Source organism: Colletotrichum abscissum (genome assembly GCF_030869225.1).
Source record: "Colletotrichum abscissum strain IMI 504890 chromosome Unknown Scaffold_10.1, whole genome shotgun sequence".
Classification (NCBI taxonomy): domain Eukaryota; kingdom Fungi; phylum Ascomycota; class Sordariomycetes; order Glomerellales; family Glomerellaceae; genus Colletotrichum; species Colletotrichum abscissum.
In genome coordinates this window covers 345,666-370,328 of record NW_026849988.1, presented here as the reverse complement: position 1 = coordinate 370,328, position 24,663 = coordinate 345,666, and the positions used below count along the sequence as shown (strand labels likewise).

At 52.6% G+C, this 24,663-nt stretch overlaps 7 protein-coding genes across 7 annotated transcripts; 2 read left to right on the top strand and 5 right to left on the bottom strand.

Annotated features, from left to right (window-relative positions):
• Positions 1–1,692: 1,692 nt before the first annotated feature.
• Positions 1,693–2,862, bottom strand: CABS01_05067 (uncharacterized protein; the record flags this gene model as incomplete). Its single annotated transcript, XM_060538437.1, has 6 exons — positions 1,693–1,790; positions 1,852–1,988; positions 2,044–2,059; positions 2,119–2,216; positions 2,273–2,703; positions 2,770–2,862. The coding sequence occupies 6 exons, from the start codon at positions 2,860–2,862 to the stop codon at positions 1,693–1,695; spliced, it is 873 nt and encodes a 290-aa protein (XP_060405609.1).
• An 830-nt stretch (positions 2,863–3,692) lies between these two features.
• On the bottom strand, positions 3,693–4,653 carry CABS01_05066 (uncharacterized protein; the record flags this gene model as incomplete). The annotated part of the gene is made up of 3 exons (XM_060538436.1): positions 3,693–4,273; positions 4,489–4,536; positions 4,584–4,653. 3 exons carry the CDS (start codon positions 4,651–4,653, stop codon positions 3,693–3,695), a joined length of 699 nt encoding a protein of 232 aa, XP_060405608.1.
• Positions 4,654–5,760: 1,107 nt separating this feature from the next.
• CABS01_05065 (uncharacterized protein) lies at positions 5,761–6,054 on the bottom strand (the record flags this gene model as incomplete). The annotated part of the gene is made up of 2 exons (XM_060538435.1): positions 5,761–5,935; positions 6,008–6,054. The coding sequence occupies 2 exons, from the start codon at positions 6,052–6,054 to the stop codon at positions 5,761–5,763; spliced, it is 222 nt and encodes a 73-aa protein (XP_060405607.1).
• A 3,591-nt stretch (positions 6,055–9,645) lies between these two features.
• CABS01_05064 (uncharacterized protein) lies at positions 9,646–9,870 on the top strand (the record flags this gene model as incomplete). Its single annotated transcript, XM_060538434.1, has 1 exon — positions 9,646–9,870. The coding sequence occupies one exon, from the start codon at positions 9,646–9,648 to the stop codon at positions 9,868–9,870; it is 225 nt and encodes a 74-aa protein (XP_060405606.1).
• Positions 9,871–11,220: 1,350 nt separating this feature from the next.
• CABS01_05063 (uncharacterized protein) lies at positions 11,221–12,099 on the top strand (the record flags this gene model as incomplete). Its single annotated transcript, XM_060538433.1, has 2 exons — positions 11,221–11,265; positions 11,443–12,099. The coding sequence occupies 2 exons, from the start codon at positions 11,221–11,223 to the stop codon at positions 12,097–12,099; spliced, it is 702 nt and encodes a 233-aa protein (XP_060405605.1).
• A 3,883-nt stretch (positions 12,100–15,982) lies between these two features.
• On the bottom strand, positions 15,983–19,086 carry CABS01_05062 (uncharacterized protein; the record flags this gene model as incomplete). The annotated part of the gene is made up of 3 exons (XM_060538432.1): positions 15,983–16,713; positions 16,769–18,867; positions 18,968–19,086. The coding sequence occupies 3 exons, from the start codon at positions 19,084–19,086 to the stop codon at positions 15,983–15,985; spliced, it is 2,949 nt and encodes a 982-aa protein (XP_060405604.1).
• A 628-nt stretch (positions 19,087–19,714) lies between these two features.
• Positions 19,715–21,779, bottom strand: CABS01_05061 (phosphate:H+ symporter; the record flags this gene model as incomplete). Its single annotated transcript, XM_060538431.1, has 6 exons — positions 19,715–19,793; positions 19,852–20,931; positions 20,985–21,076; positions 21,130–21,240; positions 21,301–21,471; positions 21,522–21,779. The coding sequence occupies 6 exons, from the start codon at positions 21,777–21,779 to the stop codon at positions 19,715–19,717; spliced, it is 1,791 nt and encodes a 596-aa protein (XP_060405603.1).
• Positions 21,780–24,663: the final 2,884 nt, after the last annotated feature.

The window sequence follows — 24,663 nt, the reverse complement described above, 5'->3', positions numbered from 1 at the left end:
ATGCGATTGGCAATGTATCCGTCAAGCTTCTAGCCTTCCCCGCGGAAGCAAGGCAAGCATCCGGCACCAGCATGCCGGACACTCGACAACCCACTGAGGTGTCATTCTCTCAGAGATAACCAGGTCCCGCGGTCACATAACCCATGCTCCCCTAACTTGCCAACTCAATCGAGCCTGGCTCAGTGGTCAACAAGCAACTCTGCGCCAGTGGAACGGCCCATGCCGGCGCCACGTTGTTTTGCCCCAGGATGCTGTCGCCACACATCCACTTGCCTCTTTCGGTGTTGCGGAGGAAAAGGACAGCTTTATCAGTTGACTCTGGGGTTGTACGAATCGGATTTGGGAGAAACAGCAACCCCATACTCAGGTAGTCTTGCGCTGCATCGGCACTGAACGGATGTGTCCCTATTGGCGAGCGCAAGATGAGGCCAAGGAAAACTACCTTTCCGCCGACACCCCTTTTGTAATGGGAGATCTCAAAACGCCTCCTTCTTCGAACATGAGGCCCTGCTCTCGCCTCTCGATCGACAGGCTGATATTACATCGTGAGTAGTACATCGAGCTGTATCACACCTCTTAGTGCATGCATGGTACGAACAAGCGACAGGAGGAGGAAGAGTCAGGACTCCCAGAAGTAATGACGAATTTTGGGTGGTGCAAATTGGCACCCTTACTCATTACAGACTCCGCCATGTTTGCGCCCTTGAGAGGGTTGGGCGCTTGGAGTGACGTGCCACCGCCGGCTGCTGCAACCGAACTCCCCGTGCGCCCCCCTAAAGCCTAAGACGACGCCGATGTCTTGTGAAATTGAGATATGTCGAGAATCTCTGATGCGACAAGCCGGAGAGGCCTTCGGTGAGCTAGGTCCGGGCCTGAAGCCGGAGCAAAAGGCTGACCAGCAATTCGGAGGCTTCGAGCCTTTGGAGTTGGCTTAAGCGTTTAAACTTCATCCGTTCCCGCGCCGTCAAAGCTATGGTCTCACGTCATGACGTCGAGTGTGAGAAGCATTACCCCTCATTAACTTCAGATGACAGGAAGTGCTTGGGCCCCCCACACATCCGAAATATTTAGAGTCGCTCGTCAAGTCGTCCCCACGTCGTTTGCCATCGCATCTTGCGCGGTGAGAGGTCGCATGTCGGTGTAGCGGCATTCTTTTCGCTGGTGTGTCACACCTTTGTGCATGTTGCACCTCTTCGACTGCAACAAGATGATGCGCTTCAGATTTTGTGCTCGGCCACGTTTCCTCGCAGGGGTGCGGCCGTACTATTTTTTGAAAGGACCGAGCTGCATATAAGATGATAAGGTCATTTCACAATATCAGTTTTCAGATCAGGTCATGCCTCCAATATGCCGCTTCACGATGATCTCCCCGCAAACACTTTTCAGTGGTTCCTACTCGAAGCCTCGCGTCAATCCAGGCAACTTTTGGCGAAAAAGCGCTCGGCGGCGCGTGCAGTAGTCACCGCTACCTTCCACCGGTAAAGCAATTGACGTTTGTGAATTGTTTTTCTTCGCTTATGGGCATCAATATGTACAAGAAATGGGAAAGAATTCACCACGCAAAACCAGTCCGGCCAGACCCCATGTCACCGGTGACTATCGCTAGCGCTCTCGGTCAAGGTGTGCGTATCCGCATCGGGAACCCTGCAGACGGTTGGCTGGAGCCTGGAGGTGAAGTTCCGACGATGCGCTCTAGACAAAAATGTCATTTTGGGCACCTGGCTTGAAACCCATCCTGGCGTTGTATCCGGGGCTATAACCGACATCCGGCACGTTGTTTCCTTCGGCTTCTACGAGAACGTCAGCACTTGAACAGTTGGAAAGGGGCGTCATTGCCATTCGACAACTTACGATTCCAAGCAATCATTTGCTTCGGTCCAGCAACACACTTCTTCGAATCATCTCGGCAAGCGACGGGCGGCTTAGCGATACCCAGTCGCTTCGTGGACACGGCGTTGCTAACATTGCATTTGAAGTTTTGCATGTACCTTTTTGGCCTGTCAGTATCTTGCCCTCCGATCGTGCCTGGTTAAGGTGACTTACATGTTGGGCTGGCCACCTGCGATGAACGAGTCAGTCAAATGCGCCAAGGGGGCCCAGAAGCGAGGGTGATCTTACATCCATCTGGAACCCAGAGCCAGGCGCAGTAGCAGCCTCCCACCGGGCAAGCAGGCAAGTCCGGAACTTGGTACAAAGTTACGCGTTTCCAAGGTGTGCTGTTTTCGACCACAGTCAGTTGCTGATCATTTCCGTCCAATAGGTCCCAACCTACTGCTCGACAACCGAAAAGACGACGAGGTTCTCCATCGTCACCTTTCTGATATCTGACTGATAGCTGATGGCGAATGCTGTGCCTGCCGTGGTGGTATAGTTTTGCGTGTGCATCGCCCCTCCTTTGACGTCCGGGTTATCCACGAGACACTTGCCCGGCCCAGGCGCATGCCAGTCGTCTGGGTGTTCGCTGCAGTCTGGCCACTGCGTCGCGGTCTTGCCGCCGTAGGAAAGGCTCGTGCAGCCGCGATTGGCCCCGAGGTCGACGGTAAACTTGCCCCGGGCGGGTAGGTTGAGGAACTGGCCCGCTGGAGGGGGCACTTTGTCGCATCCGCGGTCGGCTTGCATCCACCACCTGGCTTTTGGGAGTTGGTAGAGCGGGTTGACTACCAGGTTGGTGTTGGAGTCGTCTACTACAGTGTTGTTCCCACCCTGTCATCGTTTTGCTTAGCGTTATGCTTACCACGAAGGAACATGGCTCATAGTTCCGAGACTCACTCGACAATACATGCCATCGGCCCATGCGGCAATGTGCCCCTCAACGATACCGGCGGCGACCAGCGCCGAAACAAGGCTAACCGAGATCTTCATGGTATCTTGACGGTATCTTGATGACGACTGTTTGTTGACAGCGGTAGACGAGGAATACTGTGCACAAGAACTGCAAAAAGAGCGGATGAAGAGCAGTTGCCTCAAAGGGAGTGACTATGCCTCTGGGCTTGATTCAAAAAGAAGGACAAGTAATGAGCGATTTGGCCGGACTGCAAACACGAGGGAAACAATAGAGTCGTTGAAGAAACGATGGAAAGCTCCTTATACATATCGCAAGTAAGGGGGCATCTGGGGGTAGTCGAGATTAAGGAAGTTTGTGGCGTTGACACCGTCTGTGCAGATCAACAAGCTACCCCATATCGCGTGTCTGGGCGTTTGACACTTTTTCCTCCCTCTGTACCTTAATGTTGCGCTAGGTCACCTTAGTCCGATGGATCACGGTAGGCAGCAGCTTAAATCCCGAGATGCTTCTTCCTGCCTACCTACCGTCCTCGTCGTTCCTGCCTTCATCCGAAGAAGGCACTCCAACCACGTGCCTACCTACCTAAGGAGCCAATTCACCTCATTCTGTCACCAGCACACCCATCCGGCCACTTGGCCGGGTGGGTTAGACTCTGACGCAGAGTCGATAGTAAATGAAATACTCCAATGAAGCCGTGCTGGCCTGAGGGGCGCGCTGTTCGAATCCGAATAGGGGCGTGAATTATCGAGTAAGTTGTCACCAGCCCATCTTTCCTTTCCTTTTTGGCTTTTTGGACATTTTTCAAGAAGGGCTTTTGAGGCCTGTTCGTTTCATTCATGAGAGACGTTGAAGAGCGGAACTCCGCTGGTATGGGTGGTCTTTTTCCGCTCCACTGCTGGGATCGGCTTCACTTAGACCCACGACCGGTACTATGTAACACCGCTGGGAAGCTCTGTCGGTCGTGGACATGCAATATGCACGAGCATCCACCAAGGACACCTTTTCCTCTACTAATAATTCTCCTAAACTCTACGAGATGCGGGAATTGAAATCTGAGGAACGCGATCGCGAGGCCGAGACAAGATTGACGTCGTTTCAAGGCCTGCACTTGTGGCGCTCTAAACTCAATGAACAACGTTTTTTTCGAAGCGACTAGCGATCCTCCGACTAAAGCCACGCCAACCCACAAAACAAGGGCACAAAAAAAAGGACAGTCCACCATCCATCCCAAGGTTTCGGGACCGGAAGGCGGCTGTGGCTGCACCGTTTCCACCCGTCGTCCGTGCAGACCCACAGACGGGGGCAAACGGCGCCGTTCCTTACCTGTCAACGGTCTGCTCCCGATGTTTCCCGGTGAGCGGGCAACCAGGCGTACCATCAGAACCCCCAGGCCCGGCTCTCCCGGGCGCGAGGCACCCAAGAGATCTAGGCAAATCAAAGATCCTGTCGTATCCCGACTCGTGCATTCAGCCAGACATGGATGTCGCGCTTCCTACCAGCGTCAGCGGCTCTGCTTTGTCAGGACTCGTAGCGAATCACCATCGCGCTGTCGGTCATTTGATTTCCCCGATTGAAATCGTGCCGAGGAGGAGCAGACAGATCTACGTGCTTCCCCCTGAAACCAAGATCTGAACAAATCAAAAGTACTGGGATTATGTTTCGCTTGACAAAGTGCCGGTTCGCCTGAGTCTCTGGGGACCAACCATGAAAGCGTACTGGCTGGCTAAATTCCAAACGGCTGCGCCTCGGGCCTAATGTTCAGCTGGAGAGAATACCATGCAGGCTAAAGGCCACGAACTCGATGTTGGACTCATCACAATGTCTCTGAACCTCTCATTTTTGAAAGCGTGAATGGCCAGCCATGTCATCGGCCCTTGTTCGGCCGAGTTCTCCTCGCCCTGTAGGGCGTGCAGGGATAGCGTACTCCAGGTATGCGGCCCACTAGCAATTACCTTAGCCCCGTCGCGGGGTTCAGTGGGGAAAATTGTGCAAGGTCTGGGTACCTACCTTGCAAACCCTAATGCCAATCTTTATTCTCCAGCCTAGGATGCCCACTGCCCACTCTTCGTAGTGGGAGGAAAGTCGTGGGGGGGAATAGAAGGTCTGCCTAGGATTGAGTAAAGCGAAGTACTGGTCCGGGAGTTGTTTGGAATGGTACCAAGGTAAGGTAGATCGATAAGCACCACCCAAATGTGCGAGACCTTTGACTTGACCAAGTAAAAGCAAAGTTTGGTTGGGGTCCAAGACCAGGATGTCGAAGATGGGCCGCGCGTGCCTTTCCGCTCGGCTTCGCGGATAGCTGACCAATGACCCACGGCTCCTCTTGGCAGGAGCCTTATTCCGTGGACTCTGCAGTCGAGACGCGCGTGTCTTTCGTGGACACTCGCGCGCTTTGCGTCACCAATGTCCAAGGGACCTCGTACCGGGCCTTTTCCCGCCTTTGCGTAATGATGAGTCGTCGTCGGCGCGGCGGGTTGTGCAAGTGAGATACAAGAGTAGAGTCGATAGGAAGACCATGTGTTTGGATGGCGCCTTCCTCGATCGTAGATTGCGCTTCACGGGTCGTCGTGGGCTTCGGGTCTTGAGCGATTGCACAGGGTCGGTTGACTTGTGAGGGGGCCAGAAGGAACATCAGAAAGAGGGGGGTAGTCGATCTATTTTCAGATAAAAAAAAGAAATCTTCGAAGCGTCTTATACATGACATTCCACCAAGCCTTTGGCATACCTCTAGCGAACACTGTGTATTAATACATCCTTCCCTGATTACATAATACTAGAGAGACCGAGGCCCATGAGTTGTTCTCTCTAGTTTTGACAAATGAAGGAACGAGGAACGACATTATTACAGGGGCCATATGAAAAGACAACAAGATTTGGCCAGCCAAAAGGAGAATATGGTGACAGGTTTTGTTGTACATGGGGTCTTGGTATGGTGGCGGGTTTACTCGAGTGCACGAGTGCTTCGTTGCAGTCGTTCATGGGAGATTCGCGTAGCATGGACCAAGCTTTTCTTCGAGATTCTGAGAGATAGGTTGGGCATCGCGGAGGCGGGAGAATAGATTATCTTCGTTGTCCTTCTTGTATCTTTCGAAGCGGTTTTCTCGGGAGGCTTTTCCGTCGGAGGGATGCTTCTCAGCAGCCTTGCTGCTGCTGCCGCCAGACGTCAGTTACTGTCCAAGGGGAGTCTCTCTAGGACGGTTGAAGTAAAAAGCAGTGTCTTACGAGCTTCCAGCATGGTTATGCTGAGAGGATGTGTGGCTGGCGGGCATGATGACGATGCTGTGTGTTTCTGCACGAGAGCAGTAGCGTACAGTAAAGTACAGAGAAGGTAACGATCGTGAACCGTAGTGACGAAGATGAAGCTGAGGTGTTGTTCAGAACGAAGACGTAAAGTATTCTTTGGACGGATGATGAGGAGATGTCGGACTCCTTAGAAGGTATCTAGAGAGTAATAGAGAGAGTATAGAGCGACAGAGTGAATCTCACATTGTAGGCCGAGTGGCGGATGATAGAGTTTAAGTAAATGAAGGTGAAAGTGTTGCTAGAAACAAGAGAGTCGCTGGCGACCCAGATCTGGACGCCTTCTGGAAGCGGTCAAAAGGGTGGAAAGTACGCGGGGGGGAGGTCAATGAGAGATTGGCGAAGGGCGACGGCGGCCAAGGCATAGACTGCGGCACTGAGTACCGAGAGATCTGGGTGACGGCTGCTTGGACACGCCGTTCATCTAGAGAAAAGGCAGGGGGGAGGTGGGATTACGGACGACCGTCCGGGATACTTGGCGACTTTTCCGGTACCCAAGTTCCCGTTTAGTGAAAGTGCAGGTATTTTGATATGTTGAGTCCGGCATTTGGCCTCGTGCCTGACTGCCAGAAGAACTTGATTTGGTTTTGGTTGTGCCTCCAAGCACCCAATTTCCCTGCCTGCAGGATCAACAGTGGGATAGACTCAGGAACAGAGCCGTGTACATCGTTGGAGAGGTCAAGCAGTGGCAAATCTGACAGGCGCAATTCCCGAGGATGCATCAGAGTGAGACGCAGGCCTCATTGCCCAGGGGGCTAGTGAAAGGGGAAAGACATGGTGGAGAAACCTTTGAGGAAAAGGGTGGTGCGGATGCGAGAAAAAGGGTGTTAGGGGTGTGAGGAGAGGAAGCAACGCAAAGGTCGGCAGAAAGTGATTGATGATTGTGCTTGACAGGTAATTAGATCGTGTCCAGACCTGAGGTGAGGTGTCTGCAGAGCAACAAGACCACCTGGGAAAAGCCCCCAAATTGGATGGGGATGATCCAAAACTTCCCTCGTCGCAACTGCGACCGAGAAGCTTGCAGGTAGACTATTGCAGGGATTTGCTTCTGTCTTCTTTTCCACTTGGAGAAATAGCGCCCTCATGGGCCAAATATGTCGAGTTCACGCCCAGTGCATCCTTGAAGGAGAGAACAGGGCGGGCTCCATGAAATGCGGGGGAAAAGGGCGACACTTTTCTGGTAGCCTTACACCCGGATGCGTCTTGCTGCGCATCGGGCGCAGACGTGGTGAAGAAGTCCTTCAGTGCGGGAGGCTTGGTTCTAGAGGCGCTCAATGCTAAGAAGCGGTGAGCTTTCGAAGAGGCCAATCGTCTACCTCGCGCGCCACACTGCGTGATCGAGGTTGCCGATAACTAGAAATGATTGAGAAGGCTCTGAGTTGCTTCTGGAAGAACTGGGTGGGGGGCGTTTGGTGAAGGAGACCGTTCTCCTACTCGGGCAACCACTCGTAGAAAGCGCCATGGGATGCTTGTCCTCGTTCGTGGATCCCGGGTAGCAGCGGGGAGCGGGCTGGTCATCGATCAGCCCGCAATCGTCAAGTTGAGGGCGGGCGTAGTTGGAGGCAAAGACGGGAGGTGAACGCTGGGTCTGAGATGGACGGGCGATGGTAGAGCGAGGTTTGGTGGTCGAATTTGGCCCCTGTAGCTACCTGACCAGGGTAGATAGCGTCTATCATTAGGAAAGAAATACAATGGAGTGAACAACTCACGATCAGCAGATTAGATTCGAAACAAGCCAAAGTTGCCGTAGGTCTTTGGGGTTAGTCGAAGGGACCAAGGCAGGGTTGTCGCTCCGGGTCGTGATCCGTGTCCGTACCGGCGGAGGCGACCTTTGGAGAAAGCACGCTACCTTTGACTGACGGGTGCCAGGCAAATCTGTTGAGATAAGGTCGTGATAGCGTGAAAAGTGACTTGAGGTAGGGCGGGCTGAGAGCTGAGCCCGGTAAAGCCGCGACATGGTGATGAAAAGGGCGGAGACGAAGCCGGCTCGGATGGAACCACACGAGAGAGGACGGGCGGTAAGGACGGACTGCCCGTGAGGAGTAAGTACCTAGGTACCTTCCGTATGGCACCCGGGGCAGGAAAGGGCATGGTCATCTGCTTCCTCCTACCTGCCTTGCCTTGCACCGAATTTTGGACACGTACCAGAGGTACCATATCCATATGTTCTGTGCCAGACGGGATGGAAAGAGCAGCAGGGTTGGGGAACGGATGGGGTGAGAGATGGAAGGACCACAGTGGTAAGTGTTCCACTTTGGGGTTGGAGACGTACCTCAGGCAGGTCAGATCCAGTAAACGTCCCATCCCTGCTTTTCGACCATCTGAAGTCACGCCCATCCATCCCTACATCTTTCTTTTTCAAGGGCCACCCATGTTTTGAGCTTCTATCCTCTTCTGGACGGTCGTCCTTCCCGACCTCTCGACGATCCTCCTCATCCTGGTCATTTCCATTTCGTACGCCTGCACCGTCTGGTTTCCGTACCTTACGGATAGATATGGTCTCATCAGCATCAAAAGTACGTACTTGATTCTCTCGTGCGGCGTGCCTCAGGTACGGATGCATATCTCCGGCCCAGCAAGGCCAGGGACTCGCAATGTCGTAATCTCCTTCACCTTGTCAACTCCCCCCCTGTCGGATCCTAGACTTTGACACTTACACTTGACTCCAGGCTCTATCCGCACGGCACCTCTCCAAGCACCCCGGAACCTTTGACACCAAGTTGGAGGTAAATCCTGACCGGCAACAGTAAACATCCGAGCCCTGTACGGAGTACTCCGTACGCAAAAGGATACATTTTAACCCTACACCCTTGACGGCAATGCCACGGTGCCACGTGGCATACAATTTCTCTGAGTCCTTGGCTCAATACCTAAGCCCTGTAATCGCCCTGTCGACACACTCCCTTGCCCTAGACACCAAAAAGAGTATCCCCAAAGAAGCCTGGAAGCTATGATGCATGACATCTCGCCCACACCAGTGCGAGCCGGACGCACTACACTTTTGTCCGCCATCTTTTTGGTCCTCTGCTACGGTGCTTAGATGCGTCGTTAAAGTGTGCAATGAGCCTGTCCAGCCATCTGAGCCTGGTCTGCCGTCTGAACTTGAGATTAGTGTCAGGAATGCATTGGTTCGTGCAGCCCTAGCGACACACCCACGTTGGCCATGACTTGGTGGTCAACATACGTCTACAAGGTGTTTCTATCTAGCTCAAAGCTGACGTTAGTGGCAGAAAATCCGCATAATACTTTTTGACCGAAACAATCCCAGCCGCGAGATGTCAGACTCGGTAATGATCGCTCAACATCAACATGTTCCATGTTCTTGCACATGGATTGTGTGGCGCCTCTAAAGTACCGTTCGAACCCGAGTAACTGGACCGACGGAATCCCGCGTCCCGCCGTTATGCAAGCAACCGTAGACCATACAGCAAATGCGAGAACCACGTTCAACAACGCAGCGCCGACTCACTCACCAGTCGTACCTGATGACGCTTGCTGCAGTCGAAGCAGCTGCCTAAAGATTACGCTGCGAATGTGTCTCCACGACGCGGAAGACCGAGATGGTCTCCTTCTTTCAATCCGCCTCTCCGCCGCGACTAGGGTTATTAATTAGATGGTGGCCGTGCATCATGCGGCCGTACCAACAAGCCAAAGTTTTGCCCACCGGTTCTGCCTGCTGGGCTGCAACCACCATCCCTGACCGGTCTTCGGTTCACCAGCTCATCAAAATATGGCCCCTCCACCTCTTGGCCGCCGTCGAGCTAAACAACAAATCTTACCAATGAAATGGCCCTAGAACTTGAAACACGCCACATCCATGAAGCATGTCCAAAGCCCGCCATGGACATTCTGAAACCTAACAACCAAGACAGCCTGGTATCTTCCAGGCCATCTGGCGGTGAGTGACGAAGAGAAAAGTACCATTTCCACCGGGCACCTTCTTTGCAGATCGATAATGCAATCGACCGTTTCCGTACAGCTCGCTTGTTCTTCATGGATCGATAGCGGGCCTCAGTATTACTTTTTCCAATTCTGCACTTTCATCATTGCTTTTTTTCTTGACGGCCGTGGGATCTACATGGGTTTGACCGCTGCTTTCCGGGCTTGGGACAGCCACCTGCTAGATATTGCGAGGCAAGAGAGGCAACAGGCATCTTGATCTTTTTGCGGCTGTGCTGGTCACGTTGACAGCACCATGTTCGATTCCGATCATGAACCTTTACGCCCAGGTCACGACGAGCTAGTATCTGACCGGTTCTCGTCTTTTTGAGCCTCAGGAGCTTACCCCTGAACACCTGCACTTTCTGGTGTCACCCTTCGATACAAGGGCAAATGCCGGAGCGATCAAGCAAACATCTCGGAAGGACGCCGCGGCCCCTGGGGAACACCCTCGCAAAATGCGCCCGCGGGAGCGGCGAGAACGGGTGCGCCGTCTGGCTCCCCTGCTGTGCCGCAATATGCCGACTCGAAGCGGGCGCGCAGGCTCTCGACCCCTGGCTCCTCAGTCACTTTCATTTGTTGGACTATTTTCCAGTCTAGATGCTTTCGTGAGTGGGTCACTCACAAAGCAACTCACAACGCAACCCAGCTCCGTGCCACACGGAATCCGAAATGGGACACGTGCAGCTTACGCCTCGCTTCTATCGTGATGCAGCAAGTGACATTCTTGCCGCTCCTCCGCGCTTCTTCAGACCGCTACTCTGAAAATCGATCCAGAACAGGATGCAAGATCCTGCCGGTCAAACGCCTCGCTGCGCGACACCTTTTGTGTACTTGTTAGTATCTAGTGACTACACATCCGCTTCATCGATCAATACCACGCCAAGGCAGGCTTCCTCGGAGCCTTGCTAAAGTATCATTGCCGACCTGCAAGGATTCTCGGTTTTCGGTCGTCCAACTATATGAAGCTACTTCCAGTAGACACTTTGTGACTGGTCAGTATGAGCACGCATTTTCATGGGTATTGTTTCTATGACCTCTTTGATTGTATCGACTCTCTTGTATCCTGGCCAAAGGTCGGGGCATCGGTCACGGATCTTTTGGCGAATCAATGCGGATCAAAGTCTGATAGCTTCCTTTGTCAGACACCATGTCTGTGGACACACAAAGACCCTGGAGAAACAAATTCGAACACAATGTCTCCATACTTTGCGCTCCAGAAACAAAGCATCATGATCAAGGTATGAGGCCCGAGTAGTCCAGATTCTTCGAAGAGAGTCTTTATAAGTCCAGAGGTTTACCGGCTGTTATTTGCTCTTCTCTACTCTAAAACAACTCAAAAGCCAACAGCCCACATACGCTCACACAAACATATCAGGTACAACTCCAACCCCTCTCTCTGCTAACATCATCCACAGAACCAAACCCCAAGCATGCCTCGTAGCGAACTCCTCAGAGACATGATCGCCTCCCGCGAAGACTACGGCGATTTCGGCGGCGTCAACTGCGTAGGGGTCAAGCGCCTCCTGGTAGGCCTCGTCGTCGTATCATCAATCTGCATCCTCGCAATCTACCTCGCAATTCACTTCCGCATCTGCCTCGCCCGCGACAGGAAATCTTTCCGCTCCCTCGCCATCGACTTTGAGACGCTCGAAAAAGTCCACAAGACGCTCAAGAACCAGCACGATTTCATCCGCGAGGACTCTCGTAACTTGCAGATGACGCTCGATTTTTACATCAAGGAGTACGGTCGGCATCCGCGCCATAATCAGTTGCGGTTCGAGCCTGGGCAGGGGAAGCAGACTTCGGGCGTGACTGATGTCGTCAGCTCTCCTATGGGTAATAAACACTTGCGTGAGGATGAGGATGTCTTCGTGGTTGAAGAGTCTTCACAGGAGGATTTGAATGGTGGTGTTGAGGAGAGTGATGTTGCGGATGGTGGTGATCGTGTTCCGCGGTTCAGCGAGGAGGAGAAAAAGTGGAAGCAAGGTAAGGTGCCGCGGATTCAGGCGATTGCAGCTGGTATGCAGGATGTTCCGCTGACTCCTCCTATTCAGGGGCAAGGTAGTAGGTAGGTTCATTCCTGGATAACATCCAAAACGTGCCGTCACTCGCTGGGTCCTGTCAAAGTTCTGTATCTCATGGGGAAAAGCTTCTTGCGTTTGAAATCATTGATATATCGTTCTAATCTAAGCTCGTGACTTGATCTGCTGCTTGACATACTCAAGTTTGGTCAGACACAACTCGAGTATCCCTGCTATGAATTCTTATGTTCCGTCAAGAACCTCCTACATCGTCTGTGTTTGCGGCAGCTCTCAATATATTGGAAGCCATCACATAAGGTATGCCCGTCCTTCTTAGGGGTTCCACTCCCGTTAAAGCCCCAATTCCGCTTCAACGTCTCAACTATAAAGAGGACACCTTGTTAGAATCCGCTACGTTTTCTCTCTCATCGCCCTATTAGTGGCTCGGTCTTTGTCGTTTCGAAGCCCTTGTCCGCATGGAAGCCCATGGTCAAGCTGCCGCTGACCTTTCTAGCCCGTTTCAAAGTTCATTTAACTCTGTTGTGAGCGTGTCTTCCAGTGCTCAGCACGCCGTCTTGTTATCGTATCTGGTGACGAATACGTTAGGGAGGTATCAGAGAACTAGGAAGTGAAATCTTGAAAACAGCCCTCCCCGGAGGAGGAGAACCCGGTCAAGCACAAGATAAATTACCCATCCGCTTCTCTCATTCCCTCAAACCCATCTGAAATGCCGTCTTCCTTTGCTGGGAGTGTGTCTTAGAGTGCTTGTTATGCTATCTTAATAGTTTCTTTAATTATAAATACGTTAAGGAGAGTTTGAGAAATAAGGAAGTAATTTGGCTGAAGGGTTTCACATTACAGTTATCATAAGGGTCATTATAAGATTGACTAGTAACCCGCTTTGCTTGATTCTTCTACTCAATCTAGAATTTTCATGTTCCTTTCCTAAGAGTGTGTCTTGAAGTGCTTGACACGCTATCTCAACAAGTTTAACGAATCTAGCTACTAATACTTGAGGGAGAGGCGAATATCAGAAAGCAAGATTGTTAACGAATTCTGAATTACGTTTGTAACTCATAGGAAGGGTTTAGCCACCAGACCGGGGGGCAAAAGCAGCGCACACAGTCTCACTACGCGATACAACACCTCGCACTCATCATCACTCCCTCCATGACTGGCTCCAGCCCTCATCAAGCAGCCTTCGAAGCTCTTCTTGATGAACGTGCTTAATATAGACAGAAACGGTGCAAATTGAGAACTCGTTCAAACGAGGAAGGAGAAGGCAGCAAGGGCATATCAAAGCTAGGTTCCCAGCCGCATTCTACATCATGCTCAAGATGGAGCCTTGTCTTGCTGATCGTTCTTGGCGAAGCCACTAGTGCTAATCATGTCATTGATCTCAAAGATGTTATGTACTTGGATGGGCAAGAGGTACTCGAAGTGGCTGTGGACTACGACGGTAGCAACGCTTTCCCACTCTTGAACTATTCGTGAACGAACGTAATAGAAGTCGCGACGGGAATAGCAATCAAGAGATCTCATAACATCCTTTCAGTGTTCAGGACAAGTTGAGCACTGTGTGTGGTTGGCTCGACTCTCCCGTCCCAAGTATAAAGGTGCAACCAAAGTTTGAGTCGGGCTTTGTAGTTGCGTACCTTTCGATTGAGGCCGGGGCTTTACCTTATGTTGTACCACGTGTAGTTGGGTGCCGGTTGCCACTTTTGCCTGCTCGAGGGGTTTCCTCTTCACAAATGCGTGCACAGGTGCCAACCACAGAAACGTGTGATGAGAAAGGCGTCTGAGATAGAGAGCGTTGATGGTACAGATAACCTAAGGTTTGTTGAACAATTACAGCCAAAGAATGAGAGTCCCTTAACGCAATGTCACAATGAAAACAAATAAGCTAGCCTTCACTTTCTATTGAAGAAAGATGTGGTCCGAGCTTGAGCTTTCAGAAATCAAGGTCTTGACAACTCGAACTCTCAAAGACCTGGCCACGTTTGAGGTCGAACGGGTGGAAGAAACAAGAGAACAAAGAGCACAAGACTCGGAGAATTCCCAATACAATGTCGTCTTTCACTCACAGCCAACTCGGCCAGGATCCAGTCTTGGTTCTCGAGACAAGGCATTTGTGAACTCGGCCTCTTGTTCAGTTCCTGGTCACAAGGAAAAGAACAACAAAGCCTGCTGCGGATGAAACGTGTTTGGAAGACTCGACTTCGATGGAACTTGAAGAACTGTACTTCTGAAAAATGTTTCTATATAGGTTCTGGTTGTAACCCAGTCATTGATGCAACTTTTTCACATCCTCATCACACACTTCGTCATCAATAAGCTTCTATCAGCAATTTATACAGGTGAGAGCTCCCTCGACATTATTTGCTAACATAAAAGCAGGCCCCAGATTCAGGTCTCATCTCCTCTCCCATACAAGAACGTTCTGTCCTTTTAACTCTTCTTTTGAAGCGAGTCTAAGGCGGCTTGTGCCATGCTACATGTACCCAGACCTCTCCGGCTACTGCTTGTAAGTCGCGTCATCCCTTCAGCTCACTGACAGAAATTAGGCCCTCGACGAATCGACGTAAGCTTTCATCACTTGATCGCACCTGTCACTTGTGAGTTCTCCAATCCCTTCGGTATCCGCTAACCATCGCAGCGCCTGAAACCCTTATGGGCCACAACGGCTGATCCTCAAGGGGGTCACCTTTCAGCGTACGTTCTCCCTCCCCTCCTCTGCTAACTTGGGCAGCAATTTGGACCATCGCCTCTGGAAATCGATGCTATTCCTTCAAGTTGGAACGTGAGTCTCTTGCATCCTTTTGTAGAATACTAATCATAGGCTCTTACTAACACAGACGAATGCCGCATTCGACCTGTCTTCATCTCATAAGTCACCCTCCGTTTCCTACTTCGTATCTAAACGGATTTAGAACTTGATGTCCCCATGCCATTTAGAATCCGTATTCAAGTTATCCGTAAGTCCTCCCTCCCCCGTCACGCTAACAACTCCAGGGTGACTACGAGCCTAGCTTTGCATCTGTCATCTTTTATTCTGTGAGTCTCCTACTTCCCCTTCTTCAAAACTAACCATAGGGCAGACATCACGCATCGATTCACGTCATATCAGACCACAACTATGGCCAGGTAGACTGTAAGTCTCTCTAGGCCCCTCTAATACGCTAAAATCAATCTTCTCCAGGTCTCTTGCAACAGAATATCAAGTACTCAGGCGCTTTAGCGATAAGTAGGTAAGCACCCCAACCCCTGATACTGACGCGGAAGCCTAGAACCAAACCCTACATCATCAAACGCGCATCTACCGAAAAAGACTACACCCCAAGATTCCGCGGAGTGCATAGACGATCAGGTAAGTACTCCTATTCTCGCAAGTTGTCGGCTGACGTAATAGCCCGAACGACGAATCCCCTGGGGTCTTGAGCCGTCAAGACGAAGAACACGAAGCTTACAAGCTACGGACCGAAAAGCTCTGTACCACCACGGCGATCAATCTGAACGATACGACCGATACGAAGCGAGCCGATTCCACCGACCGAATGCACATGAATAATGGCAAATGATCTGAAAGAGCCGGGATATCTGTTTGTCTTTATTTTTGTCAGAGGAGTTGGTAGGAGGCTTGTGGATGCTTGGTGGTTTAAAGGGGACATACCAGGCTTGGAAGAAAGAATGGGGCAAAGGGATCAAGTTCGGGCAATATTGTTCAAGTCGGCCCCTTGCAGCAGAGTGCTCGTCATCGAGACAGCTTGAATAAATACGAGGCATACACTCTTTGTTATCAAAATGGAAAATTCATCTCATTTTGATCAATGGGGATGAGGAAATTCCAATACCTAACGCCCTAAAGTTACACAAAGCTCTCACAAGATATCCCTTTGAGGTCGTAGCAGCCATTATTCATCTCGTCGTAGCTAGTTTAAAAGAACTTGCTCTTCAGCCCTCCCAGGACCACATTCCTCTTCTGCTTGTTGATGTATTTGCCAACGTCGTCCGCCCAGCCTTGGCTCTGATTTTGCAGACTATCCATGTTATCGCTCATGATGTTCAGCTTCTCCGTGCGCTCGTTAAGCTGCCTCGTCAGATAATCGCCCCAGCCTTCGTTAGATCCTCCCGCATTGTTCGAGCCGGGCTGGCCTGCAGAGCGGGCAGCTCTCGCTTCAGCTGCCGCGGCGGCCATCATCCGCCGGCTTGGCGGGCGATTGGGGTCGATGAGGAGGTCGAGGTCTGTCGGGGAGATATGCTGCGTGCCGGAGAGCCACTGCATGTTCGAGATTGTAGGGCGCGGGGGTGTGACGAGCTCGGGGTTGACGAGAATGTCGTCGCTTATCTGAAGATCTTTGCCAGTACCCCAGACATTGAGAACGGCAATCTCACTGGGCCCAGTCCAGCCGAAAATGTCGCCAGTCTGAGTCACTACGGACGATAGAGTGCGACTGCCATCGAGCATGGGAAGCGGCGCGTTGCCAATTTCCTTGAGACCAGGAATGGAGAATGCACGAGTCGTTCGGTCACCAAAAACACCGACAATGGCGAAGCCGTGAAGCTCAAACTCAGTGACGTTGGCTGCATCGCAGAGGATGTCGTCAAAGGTCTTGGAAGCGCCCTTCCCGCCGGCGGGCTTGAAGATTCGAATTTCGGTTTGTGTCACTAGTCATTTGTCAGTATCAGCCAGCGCAAGAAGTGTCGTACCCAAGGGGCTTACCAGCAACGAGAACACCATTAACCTGCTGCCCGTTTCTCAGTCCCGCTACGATTGGACCTGTTGCAAAAGCAGGTCTTCCAGAGTCTGCTTGGATGGGGCAGAGTGCCACTACCTGCCCATCAAAATGTTGGACGCCAGCTAGCTTGACGGAGTAGCTATTTCCAGACGGTAACAGCTTGAACGTGGCTACTTTGCCGAGGTTCGTTCCCACAAAACAACAGATGCTAGAGTAGTTGTCGCCTTCTAACGTCATGACGCTAAACTCAATGGCCACCGGCCACTCCTTTCCATGGGCGTTCCCATGAGACCCTTTCAAGAAAGAAGATCTCTTGGATTGCTGAGCGAATTCAGTCATGGAGATTTGGAAGATGACAGAGGGACCACGCAAGTCGATGACACTAAAGAAGCCACCCTCAGAGCCGACGCCTACGAAGCCCACGTCTGAGACGCAAGTGGCCGTGATAGGACCTTGCATCATCTCGTACAGTTGCCAGGGCTGCAAACCCTCCTTAAGGCCGGGCTCCGCTCTTGAGCTGATGTCCGTCAGCGCTCCCGGGTTGGGTGGCAGATCTTCATGGTGGTCTTTTCCAAAGAACCGATTGCCGGCCCATCTGTAGAGAACCAATTCACCCGTACGCGTTCCGACCGCGAATTCGCCAGTGTTGGGGGCCATGTTCATCGTGGTGATGTCGATGTCTTGGTAGCGGTCCAGTGCGCGTGCGACATCAACTTGCAGCATGGTTGGGTTCTCGATCTCATCATCATGACCAGCATCCCAAAGTCGCACGGTGCTGTCCCCATGTGCTATCTGGAAGATCGTGCGACCTTCGTATCTGCGCTTGGGCTTCGCGGTCTCGGCACCACCCTTCAGAAGAGGTTCGCCCTGGTTTCTGGTCTCGACCATTCCCATCCAGCGACCTCTATCCAACGTTTGCACAGCGAATTTGTTGACATATGGGTGGACAAAGGAGACGGACGGATGCAGTTGGTTTGTGGGGCTGATTGGGTATCCCGACGGGAAGCTCATCGTCAGCAGCTCGCCCGAAGTCAGGAGGGTCATGATCGCAATGGGATCTTGTGCGCCAGCAAAATAGGGCGAAGAACGAGGGATGAGGAGGAAGTCTGCCACTTGGGCGCCCGGCGGAGTTGGCAAGGTGATTTGGCGTTTGCCTTTCAGATGGTCCTGAAGAACTTGCCAACTCGAAGTCGCATAAATTGGTGTTTGGCCCAATTCGATGAAGGTCAGCCCCTCCTGGGGAGATTCCGGATTCTGACCACCAGAAATCAAGAGCCCAGTATCATCCGGATTCTCCTTGCAGCACCAAGCAATACGCCCATATGGCTCTGTGTAGCCGGCATGTCCGGCGTTCGGTGTTGACTGATCGACACTCATTTCCGTGAGTGTCCTTGCCATGATGATGCGGCCATCCTTAGGATCCCAGAATACCAAACTACCATCTTCGTGCGCCGTCATGATAAAGGTTCCTGTTGGATGCCAGAGAGCATGCGTGACTCTCGGCCTGCGAACTGTGTCCGCCGGCTGCCCTCCACCACCAGGTGCGCCTGGTTGAAGTACGTATTCGAAGAACTTGAGAGCTTTGTTTTGCTTAAACGAATAAATAACGATGCCCGTGGTGTACGCGATGAGCATTTGCCCGATATCTCTCGGATGCAACGAAATGCTCACCAGCCCAACAATGCGGGCATTCGGATCCCTCTCTTTCCAAAAGTTTGGTAGCCGGAATGATCTCGCAATATTCTCCCTGTCCAAATCGTAGGCCAAGACTTCTCCGGTGGCCATGCCAAGAAAGGCCCAATCGAGCATAGGATCTGTGACCATGGAGATGACCTGACCGGGGCAGACGAGAGCCGCGATGCGCTTCGCAGTGTCGAGGTCCCATACTCCCAGTTCGTTCTTGGCATCAAGGGAGACGAGCTTATTGGCGGTGAAGTGGATAGAGCGGAAAGATGTGTGCCTTGGCGGCTCCATGACCTTGGAGACTCTGTTTTGGCCGAAAACGAAGATCTTGCCGGGGCCGAACTTGGACTCGTTGGTCGCAATTGCGAGAAGGGACTGAATCGGATCGTATGCTAGGCAACTGCACCATTTCCAGTCAGTCTCGGGCCTCACATCAAGGTCTGCAGTTCGAAATGCTATGAAGTTGACGCGCGTCAACGTGGGGTAGCTTGGCTACTGACCTAACCTGCGAGTTGATGCCGTATGCAGACTGGTAATCGGGAGCGAAGAGCTCGGGGATGATTGACGCAGACAGGTCATTCTGCATGCCTGTCTGCTTTTGTCGAAGAAAGGCAGCCATGGTGAGAGAGTGGTGCAAGTTGGATCTGGAGATGTAGGAGGGAGGTCCGGGAAGCTTGGGATGCCCCGAACTTTCAATACTTTAGGGCGGCCGAAGATCCGCTTGGCGGGGTGCCTAGTGGGCAGTGGTCAAAGTCCCTGCAGCGAACCAAACGGACGTCATAAGGTTACCATTGGTCTGTGCCCCATCCAAGCGAGCCCAAAGCCCAAACTCCTGCCAACGATTGACGGGTTATGTAAGCAATCTTCAACAGCGTCCAGGCCCATCCAACTCTCCGCCAACGCCGCTTCAACAACAATTTCAGCTTGCCTGAAAGGACAGCATTACATACGATCTCAGATGCTTTGCATACTGGCGGCATTTTCAACATAGACCATCATGCGTTACCGGGTAAAGCAAGATGTACCGTTGTGTGGACGGTCGGCGGAACCGAGATCACAATTCCCAGGATTCGGTCACAAGCAGCACGACTGAGCAACGCAACCTGCAGCTGATAATGCTGTCTATTATGTCTACAATATACTACGTATGAAGCTCTTCCACACCATCTTTTACTACAATTAAGGGTATCGATCGCTGCTCAAAACAACGAATGCTCAAATTTGGGTTCACCTTAGTGGCACCATGTTTAGACGGAGCCGGCAGCAGTGCCCTCCTCAACACGCTTCTCCTCGTTGTGTCCATGGACGGGAATGGCACTTGTTGCCCTGCGAATTCAGTCAGTACAGTTTCCGAAGCAATATACCATAATCAAGTGAAACTTACAAGTCGTCCTCGCCGGAGAGCTCCTCAAGCGTCTTCCTCGCCGTCTCGGGGATCAGAAGGGTGGTGAAGAAACCGCAGAGCATGAAGAGCGCAAAGATCTGCATGATGTGGTTGAGCCAAGGAGTGCTGTATCTCGGGTCGGTCTTGGCCTTGGCGGCATCGGCACCGATGGTACGGAGGGGTCCGAAAACCACCTGCGCAATAATGGCACCGACCTTGCCTGAGGCGGCAGAGATTCCGTGAGAGGTGGATCTGTATCTGGTAGGGAAGCATTCGCCAGGAACGATAAAGGTCGTCGAGTTGGGACCGGCGTTGAAGAAGAACTGCGAGAGGGTGTACAGCGCCATGAGAGCAGAGCCCGAAAGGTTCCAGTAGTCGAAACCGATGACACAGAAGAGGAGCGTGAGAGCGAAGAATCCGAAGAGCTGGATGGGCTTGCGGCCAATGGTATCGACAAGAGCAGCAGAAACCCAGTATCCGGGAACCGCACCGGCGCAGACAAGAATCAGGTTGCCAACAGCCGTCTTGTAGAAGATGTGGTACATATCAGCACCACCAGACCACCCGATGGCGTTGAGGATGATGGCGTTGTTAAGGCCCAGGCCGTAGAAGGCCACATCAAGGAAGAACCATGAACCAGCGGTACCGAGGAGGACCTTGGCGTTCTTCCAGGTGCTGTAGTGGCTGAAGAAATCCCTCCACGAGGCCTTGGGAACCTCGAGCTGCTGCTTGGCCTCCTGGCGAGCGATGACGCGGGCAGCCTCATCGACCTGAGACTCACCCCACTTGCCCTGCTTGTAGTAGTCGACGTCTCCCTCGGCCTTGGAAACATCATTGTCGACGTCGAAGGTGTATCTGGGAGTCTCGGGGATGGTGAGGCGGAAGTACAAAGCGATGCAGCCCGGAACAGCGCCGAAGCCGATCATCGTGCGCCACATCTTGTCGACAGCCATGATGCAAGGTTCGGTGGTAGAGCAGGTGGCGGCCTTGCTAGCAGTCTCAAGGGAGCCCTTGAAGCCGGCGGTGACGATCAAAAGCATAATGCCACCTGCAAGCTGGCCGAAACCCTGGTTGGCAAAGCTATCGCCAACGTTAGAAGAAAATCACTCATTGGGGCGGAGCCGAGGACTTACACTGCGTTCATCATGAATCCTCTCCACTTCGTCGTGGCAAACTCGGAGGTAATGATAGCGCTAAGGGGGTAGTCACCACCGATACCGATACCCTGCGGCCGTTGTTAGTGGCATTCTCCCTCGAAGTCATTCAACCAGCACTTACCATGATGATACGCCAGAAAACAATGAGGCCGACGATGGAAACAGACGGGGAGGAAGACGAAAGAGCCTGGGCAAGGGTAGCAATGATGATGACCATCAATTCGACACCGTACTGTGACTGAGTTAGCTACCTCTTCTCTTTCGCGACGTCAGTGAAGCTGCGAGCGCCTACCATCTTCTTGCGACCGACGATATCAGCCAGAACACCAAATCCGACCTGACCAACAACGGTGCCGGCGGAGGTAGCGACCTTGATAGCGGTGTCGTGCTCGGCAGGAAGAGTGCCGCCGAAGTACACTATGCCCAGCATGGAGGTGACGAGGCCGATGGTGAAGATATCGTACTGGTGCCTTGTCAGTCTCGACCAATTCGTCTGTTCGTAGGACAACGTACCGAATCGGTAAAGAAACCAATACCAGCGACAACGATGGCACGAACGTGGTACCAGCCGAAAGGCGCCTTGTCGATCTCGGCCAAAGCAAGGCGACGGCGCTCGTTGGCGTCGGCGACGTGAGCGAAGTCGTTGTTGAAGTTATGGAAGGCTGCGTTTCCTCCCGAGGTCTTGTTGTGCTTGATGTCGGCACCGGTCAGCTCGCGAGGAGCGGCGGCGTCCACGCCCGCGGCGTGCGAAGGTTCGATGACACCGGCCATTGTGTCGATCTGCTCAAAGTCCGGTTTGACTAAACGAATGGCAAAGTCAGGCCCGAAGGAGAAAGCAGGTTTGGATGGCTTTGATGACCTGCTGGGAAGGATGAGGGAGGAGCGTGAAGAGCAGACAAACTCAAAGCTTAGGGGGATCGGGGAGTGTGTTTGGCTTATAAGCAGGACACATGTGGGCAAGGGGACTTGGTGCCATCTGAGCTGACAGCCTTCTACAGAGTTACATGCATGGATATTGGCAACGAACACTCTCTAGTGGACCCGGAAGATGCGACGACTAGGGACACCGACGAGGAAGAAGACGAAGACATGGTTCAGAATCAGCCTCCACCTCGGAGACTACGTGCTAGCGTAGAGAACGGGACGAGATGGAGGGATTCCAGGGAGGGCTGATGTACCTCGTAGGGCGAATGACAAGCGTCGAAGAAGTGTGAGAGTATCGCCTGGACCACGATCATTTGGGTCACCTTCAAGAGAGCGAGACATCGGCTATGGAATCGACAGCAGAGAAGACAAGGTTCGAAATGGAAATGGCCCCCCACCCGGGGACCAGCAATATGGAGACCGCCGACGACGACCAAGAGAGGAGCCAGGCGATAGAGAAGAGGCGTGGAGGGCAGCAGGGATGTGTGCTGCGCAGGTCTGGAATTATGGTTGTGTGGAGCCGTGCTCGGCGACCGATTGGGAATGGCGCGTGTTTTTCACTTTTTCCCAGACTTCGTCTCTCGTCTCTACTTTGGCTGAACTTCCAGACCGCGACTCCCGACTGGCTGCCCGCACATTTCACTTTCTGCCTCTTACACCGGCTACAGAAAGATCAAACAAGACATAGGGCGTCATCGGACTTTTCGCGAGGTCGAGTCGCATTAGAAATGCTGGCTGAGGAGAGGTCTAGACAAACTGTCAAACTCATACTGGGAAGTCGAGACTCACAGTAGAAGTGAGATGTAACGGCCCGCTTATGTCAATGTTGCTCGGGAACCAATGGGCACGCTCGCTTTGAGAACATGGTCCCTTGGAGGGGCGATGCTAGTCCAGTCGGGGAACGACCAACGATGGTGGCACGCGCGGTACCGCTCTAACAATTTCCGATCTTATTGCCCTTGTCCAGGCCAACCTGGCACCTTCACAACACATTGAGTAGGCTGCAGGCCCAACGATCTGAAGCCCAAGCCGGATTGCAGTCAAGCTTTCTGGGCGCTTCGAACGGGAGACTTGGCTACAGCCGATCATGCTTGGCCACCGGGTGGATTCCTCCAGTGGCAGCTTGGCAACGCGAAAGCAGTTCATCCAAGATAGCCAAGTCTAAGACGTAAACGTGGAACAAGAAGACAAATAGCCCGCCACTCGTCGCTGTCGATTTCCGAGGATTGATGACGCCGAATGTTTCATTATCGCCGAGAAATAATGCTCTGCTGGCATATCATGGCAGGTTTTTGCAGCACGTTGGCCGACATTCCACGTTGGAACCGTCCATACTCTAGCCTATTCCACATACCGAACGCCCGATACGAAGACCAATCAGTCCAGCAAAACAAGGGGTACCACGGTTTGCCTGACTGACATGTCCCTCTCCGCCGGAGGTACTTCCCTTCCTCTCCAACTTCCAGCATCAGCCTAGGCCCGGCCGACCCTCCCGTGGATTCAGCCCCGGGGTGGTGAGGGAGGTGGGCTTAATGTTTCCGTGCTACGGCCCGCCAATCACATCGCGAGTCGGGAGCACGTTGCGCGACGGCTCTACCCAGCAACGACATTCGATGTCAACGGCTTTGGATCTCAGCGCTGGACTTTTTTAATTCTTTGGCTTGACGAAAATCGGCCAAACTAGGAGGTTTTGAATAGCGACTGCTCTTTTTGAAATCGACGGCATGTCGTTGAAGAGAATGAAATACCCTGGTGCGGCTCGCATTCCTGGCTGGAAGCTCCCGTGGTCTGCCGCTGCTTGGCACTTGGCATCGACAACCTTTTTACCACTGAGGTCGCGCGATGATGCCACCGCCAAGAAGGAGGCCAAGCTTTCGGGCGTGCGACGACGACGCCCGTCTAGGAATATCGATATTGCCCTCCCCCAACATTGAAGGGAGTTCTGCAAAGCTGTCGCGTGCCCGTTGTCTCGTTACGGACGGGGCATTCAAGTCTGTCCGCTGGAGTCGTAAAAGTCAAGTCTCGTCAACCCACGTGCTCGGACGGCGTTCCCTGTTGGCAGACCTGTCGTAGCCAGATCGACGTAGTCTCAATGAAGGGGTTCATGTATGACACCGGGGCGCGTGTTGCATGGCGTTACACGTATGTATCCTCTCTATTCCGGCTCTCTGGTACAGATATCCTTGCCGCTGTCGCATGGCGTATTTGCGCACAGGACCCTCAAGGCTCAATGAGACTATGAGATACCTCTCTAAGTAGCTGGAGAGAGCGAGAAGATAGCTCTCGTCAGTCTGATGAGTTCAAGATTGCTCGAACCTTGTACGAAGTTGAGCCCATTAGCAGCGCTCGATTGCCACCGCTATCAAACGTCGGCCGTACCTAAATTTTCACCAAGACCATTCTAGCCATCAGTCTCAACACCATCTTCCGACCTGTCGCACCACGCTTTCCGATCCTCCTGATCAACTCGGTTGTTCTCTGCTACGATAGGGAAGTACTAAATCTGCCCGAAAAAAGGCCATCCCCATTCTCTCTCTTCCACAGTCGTCAGCCAGGACGCTACGGACCCCCAGCTAGTCCTGTCCAGACCTGCCAGACTAAGCCAGGGTCCGGTTCCCAATTGTCTCTGGGGTGGGATCCAGATGGGGGGTCCATAGTCTCCATTTGAACCAATGGAGCCCCAGATTTCGCACACGTGGGTGGAACCGTTCGTCCCCTTGGCTCGGGATGT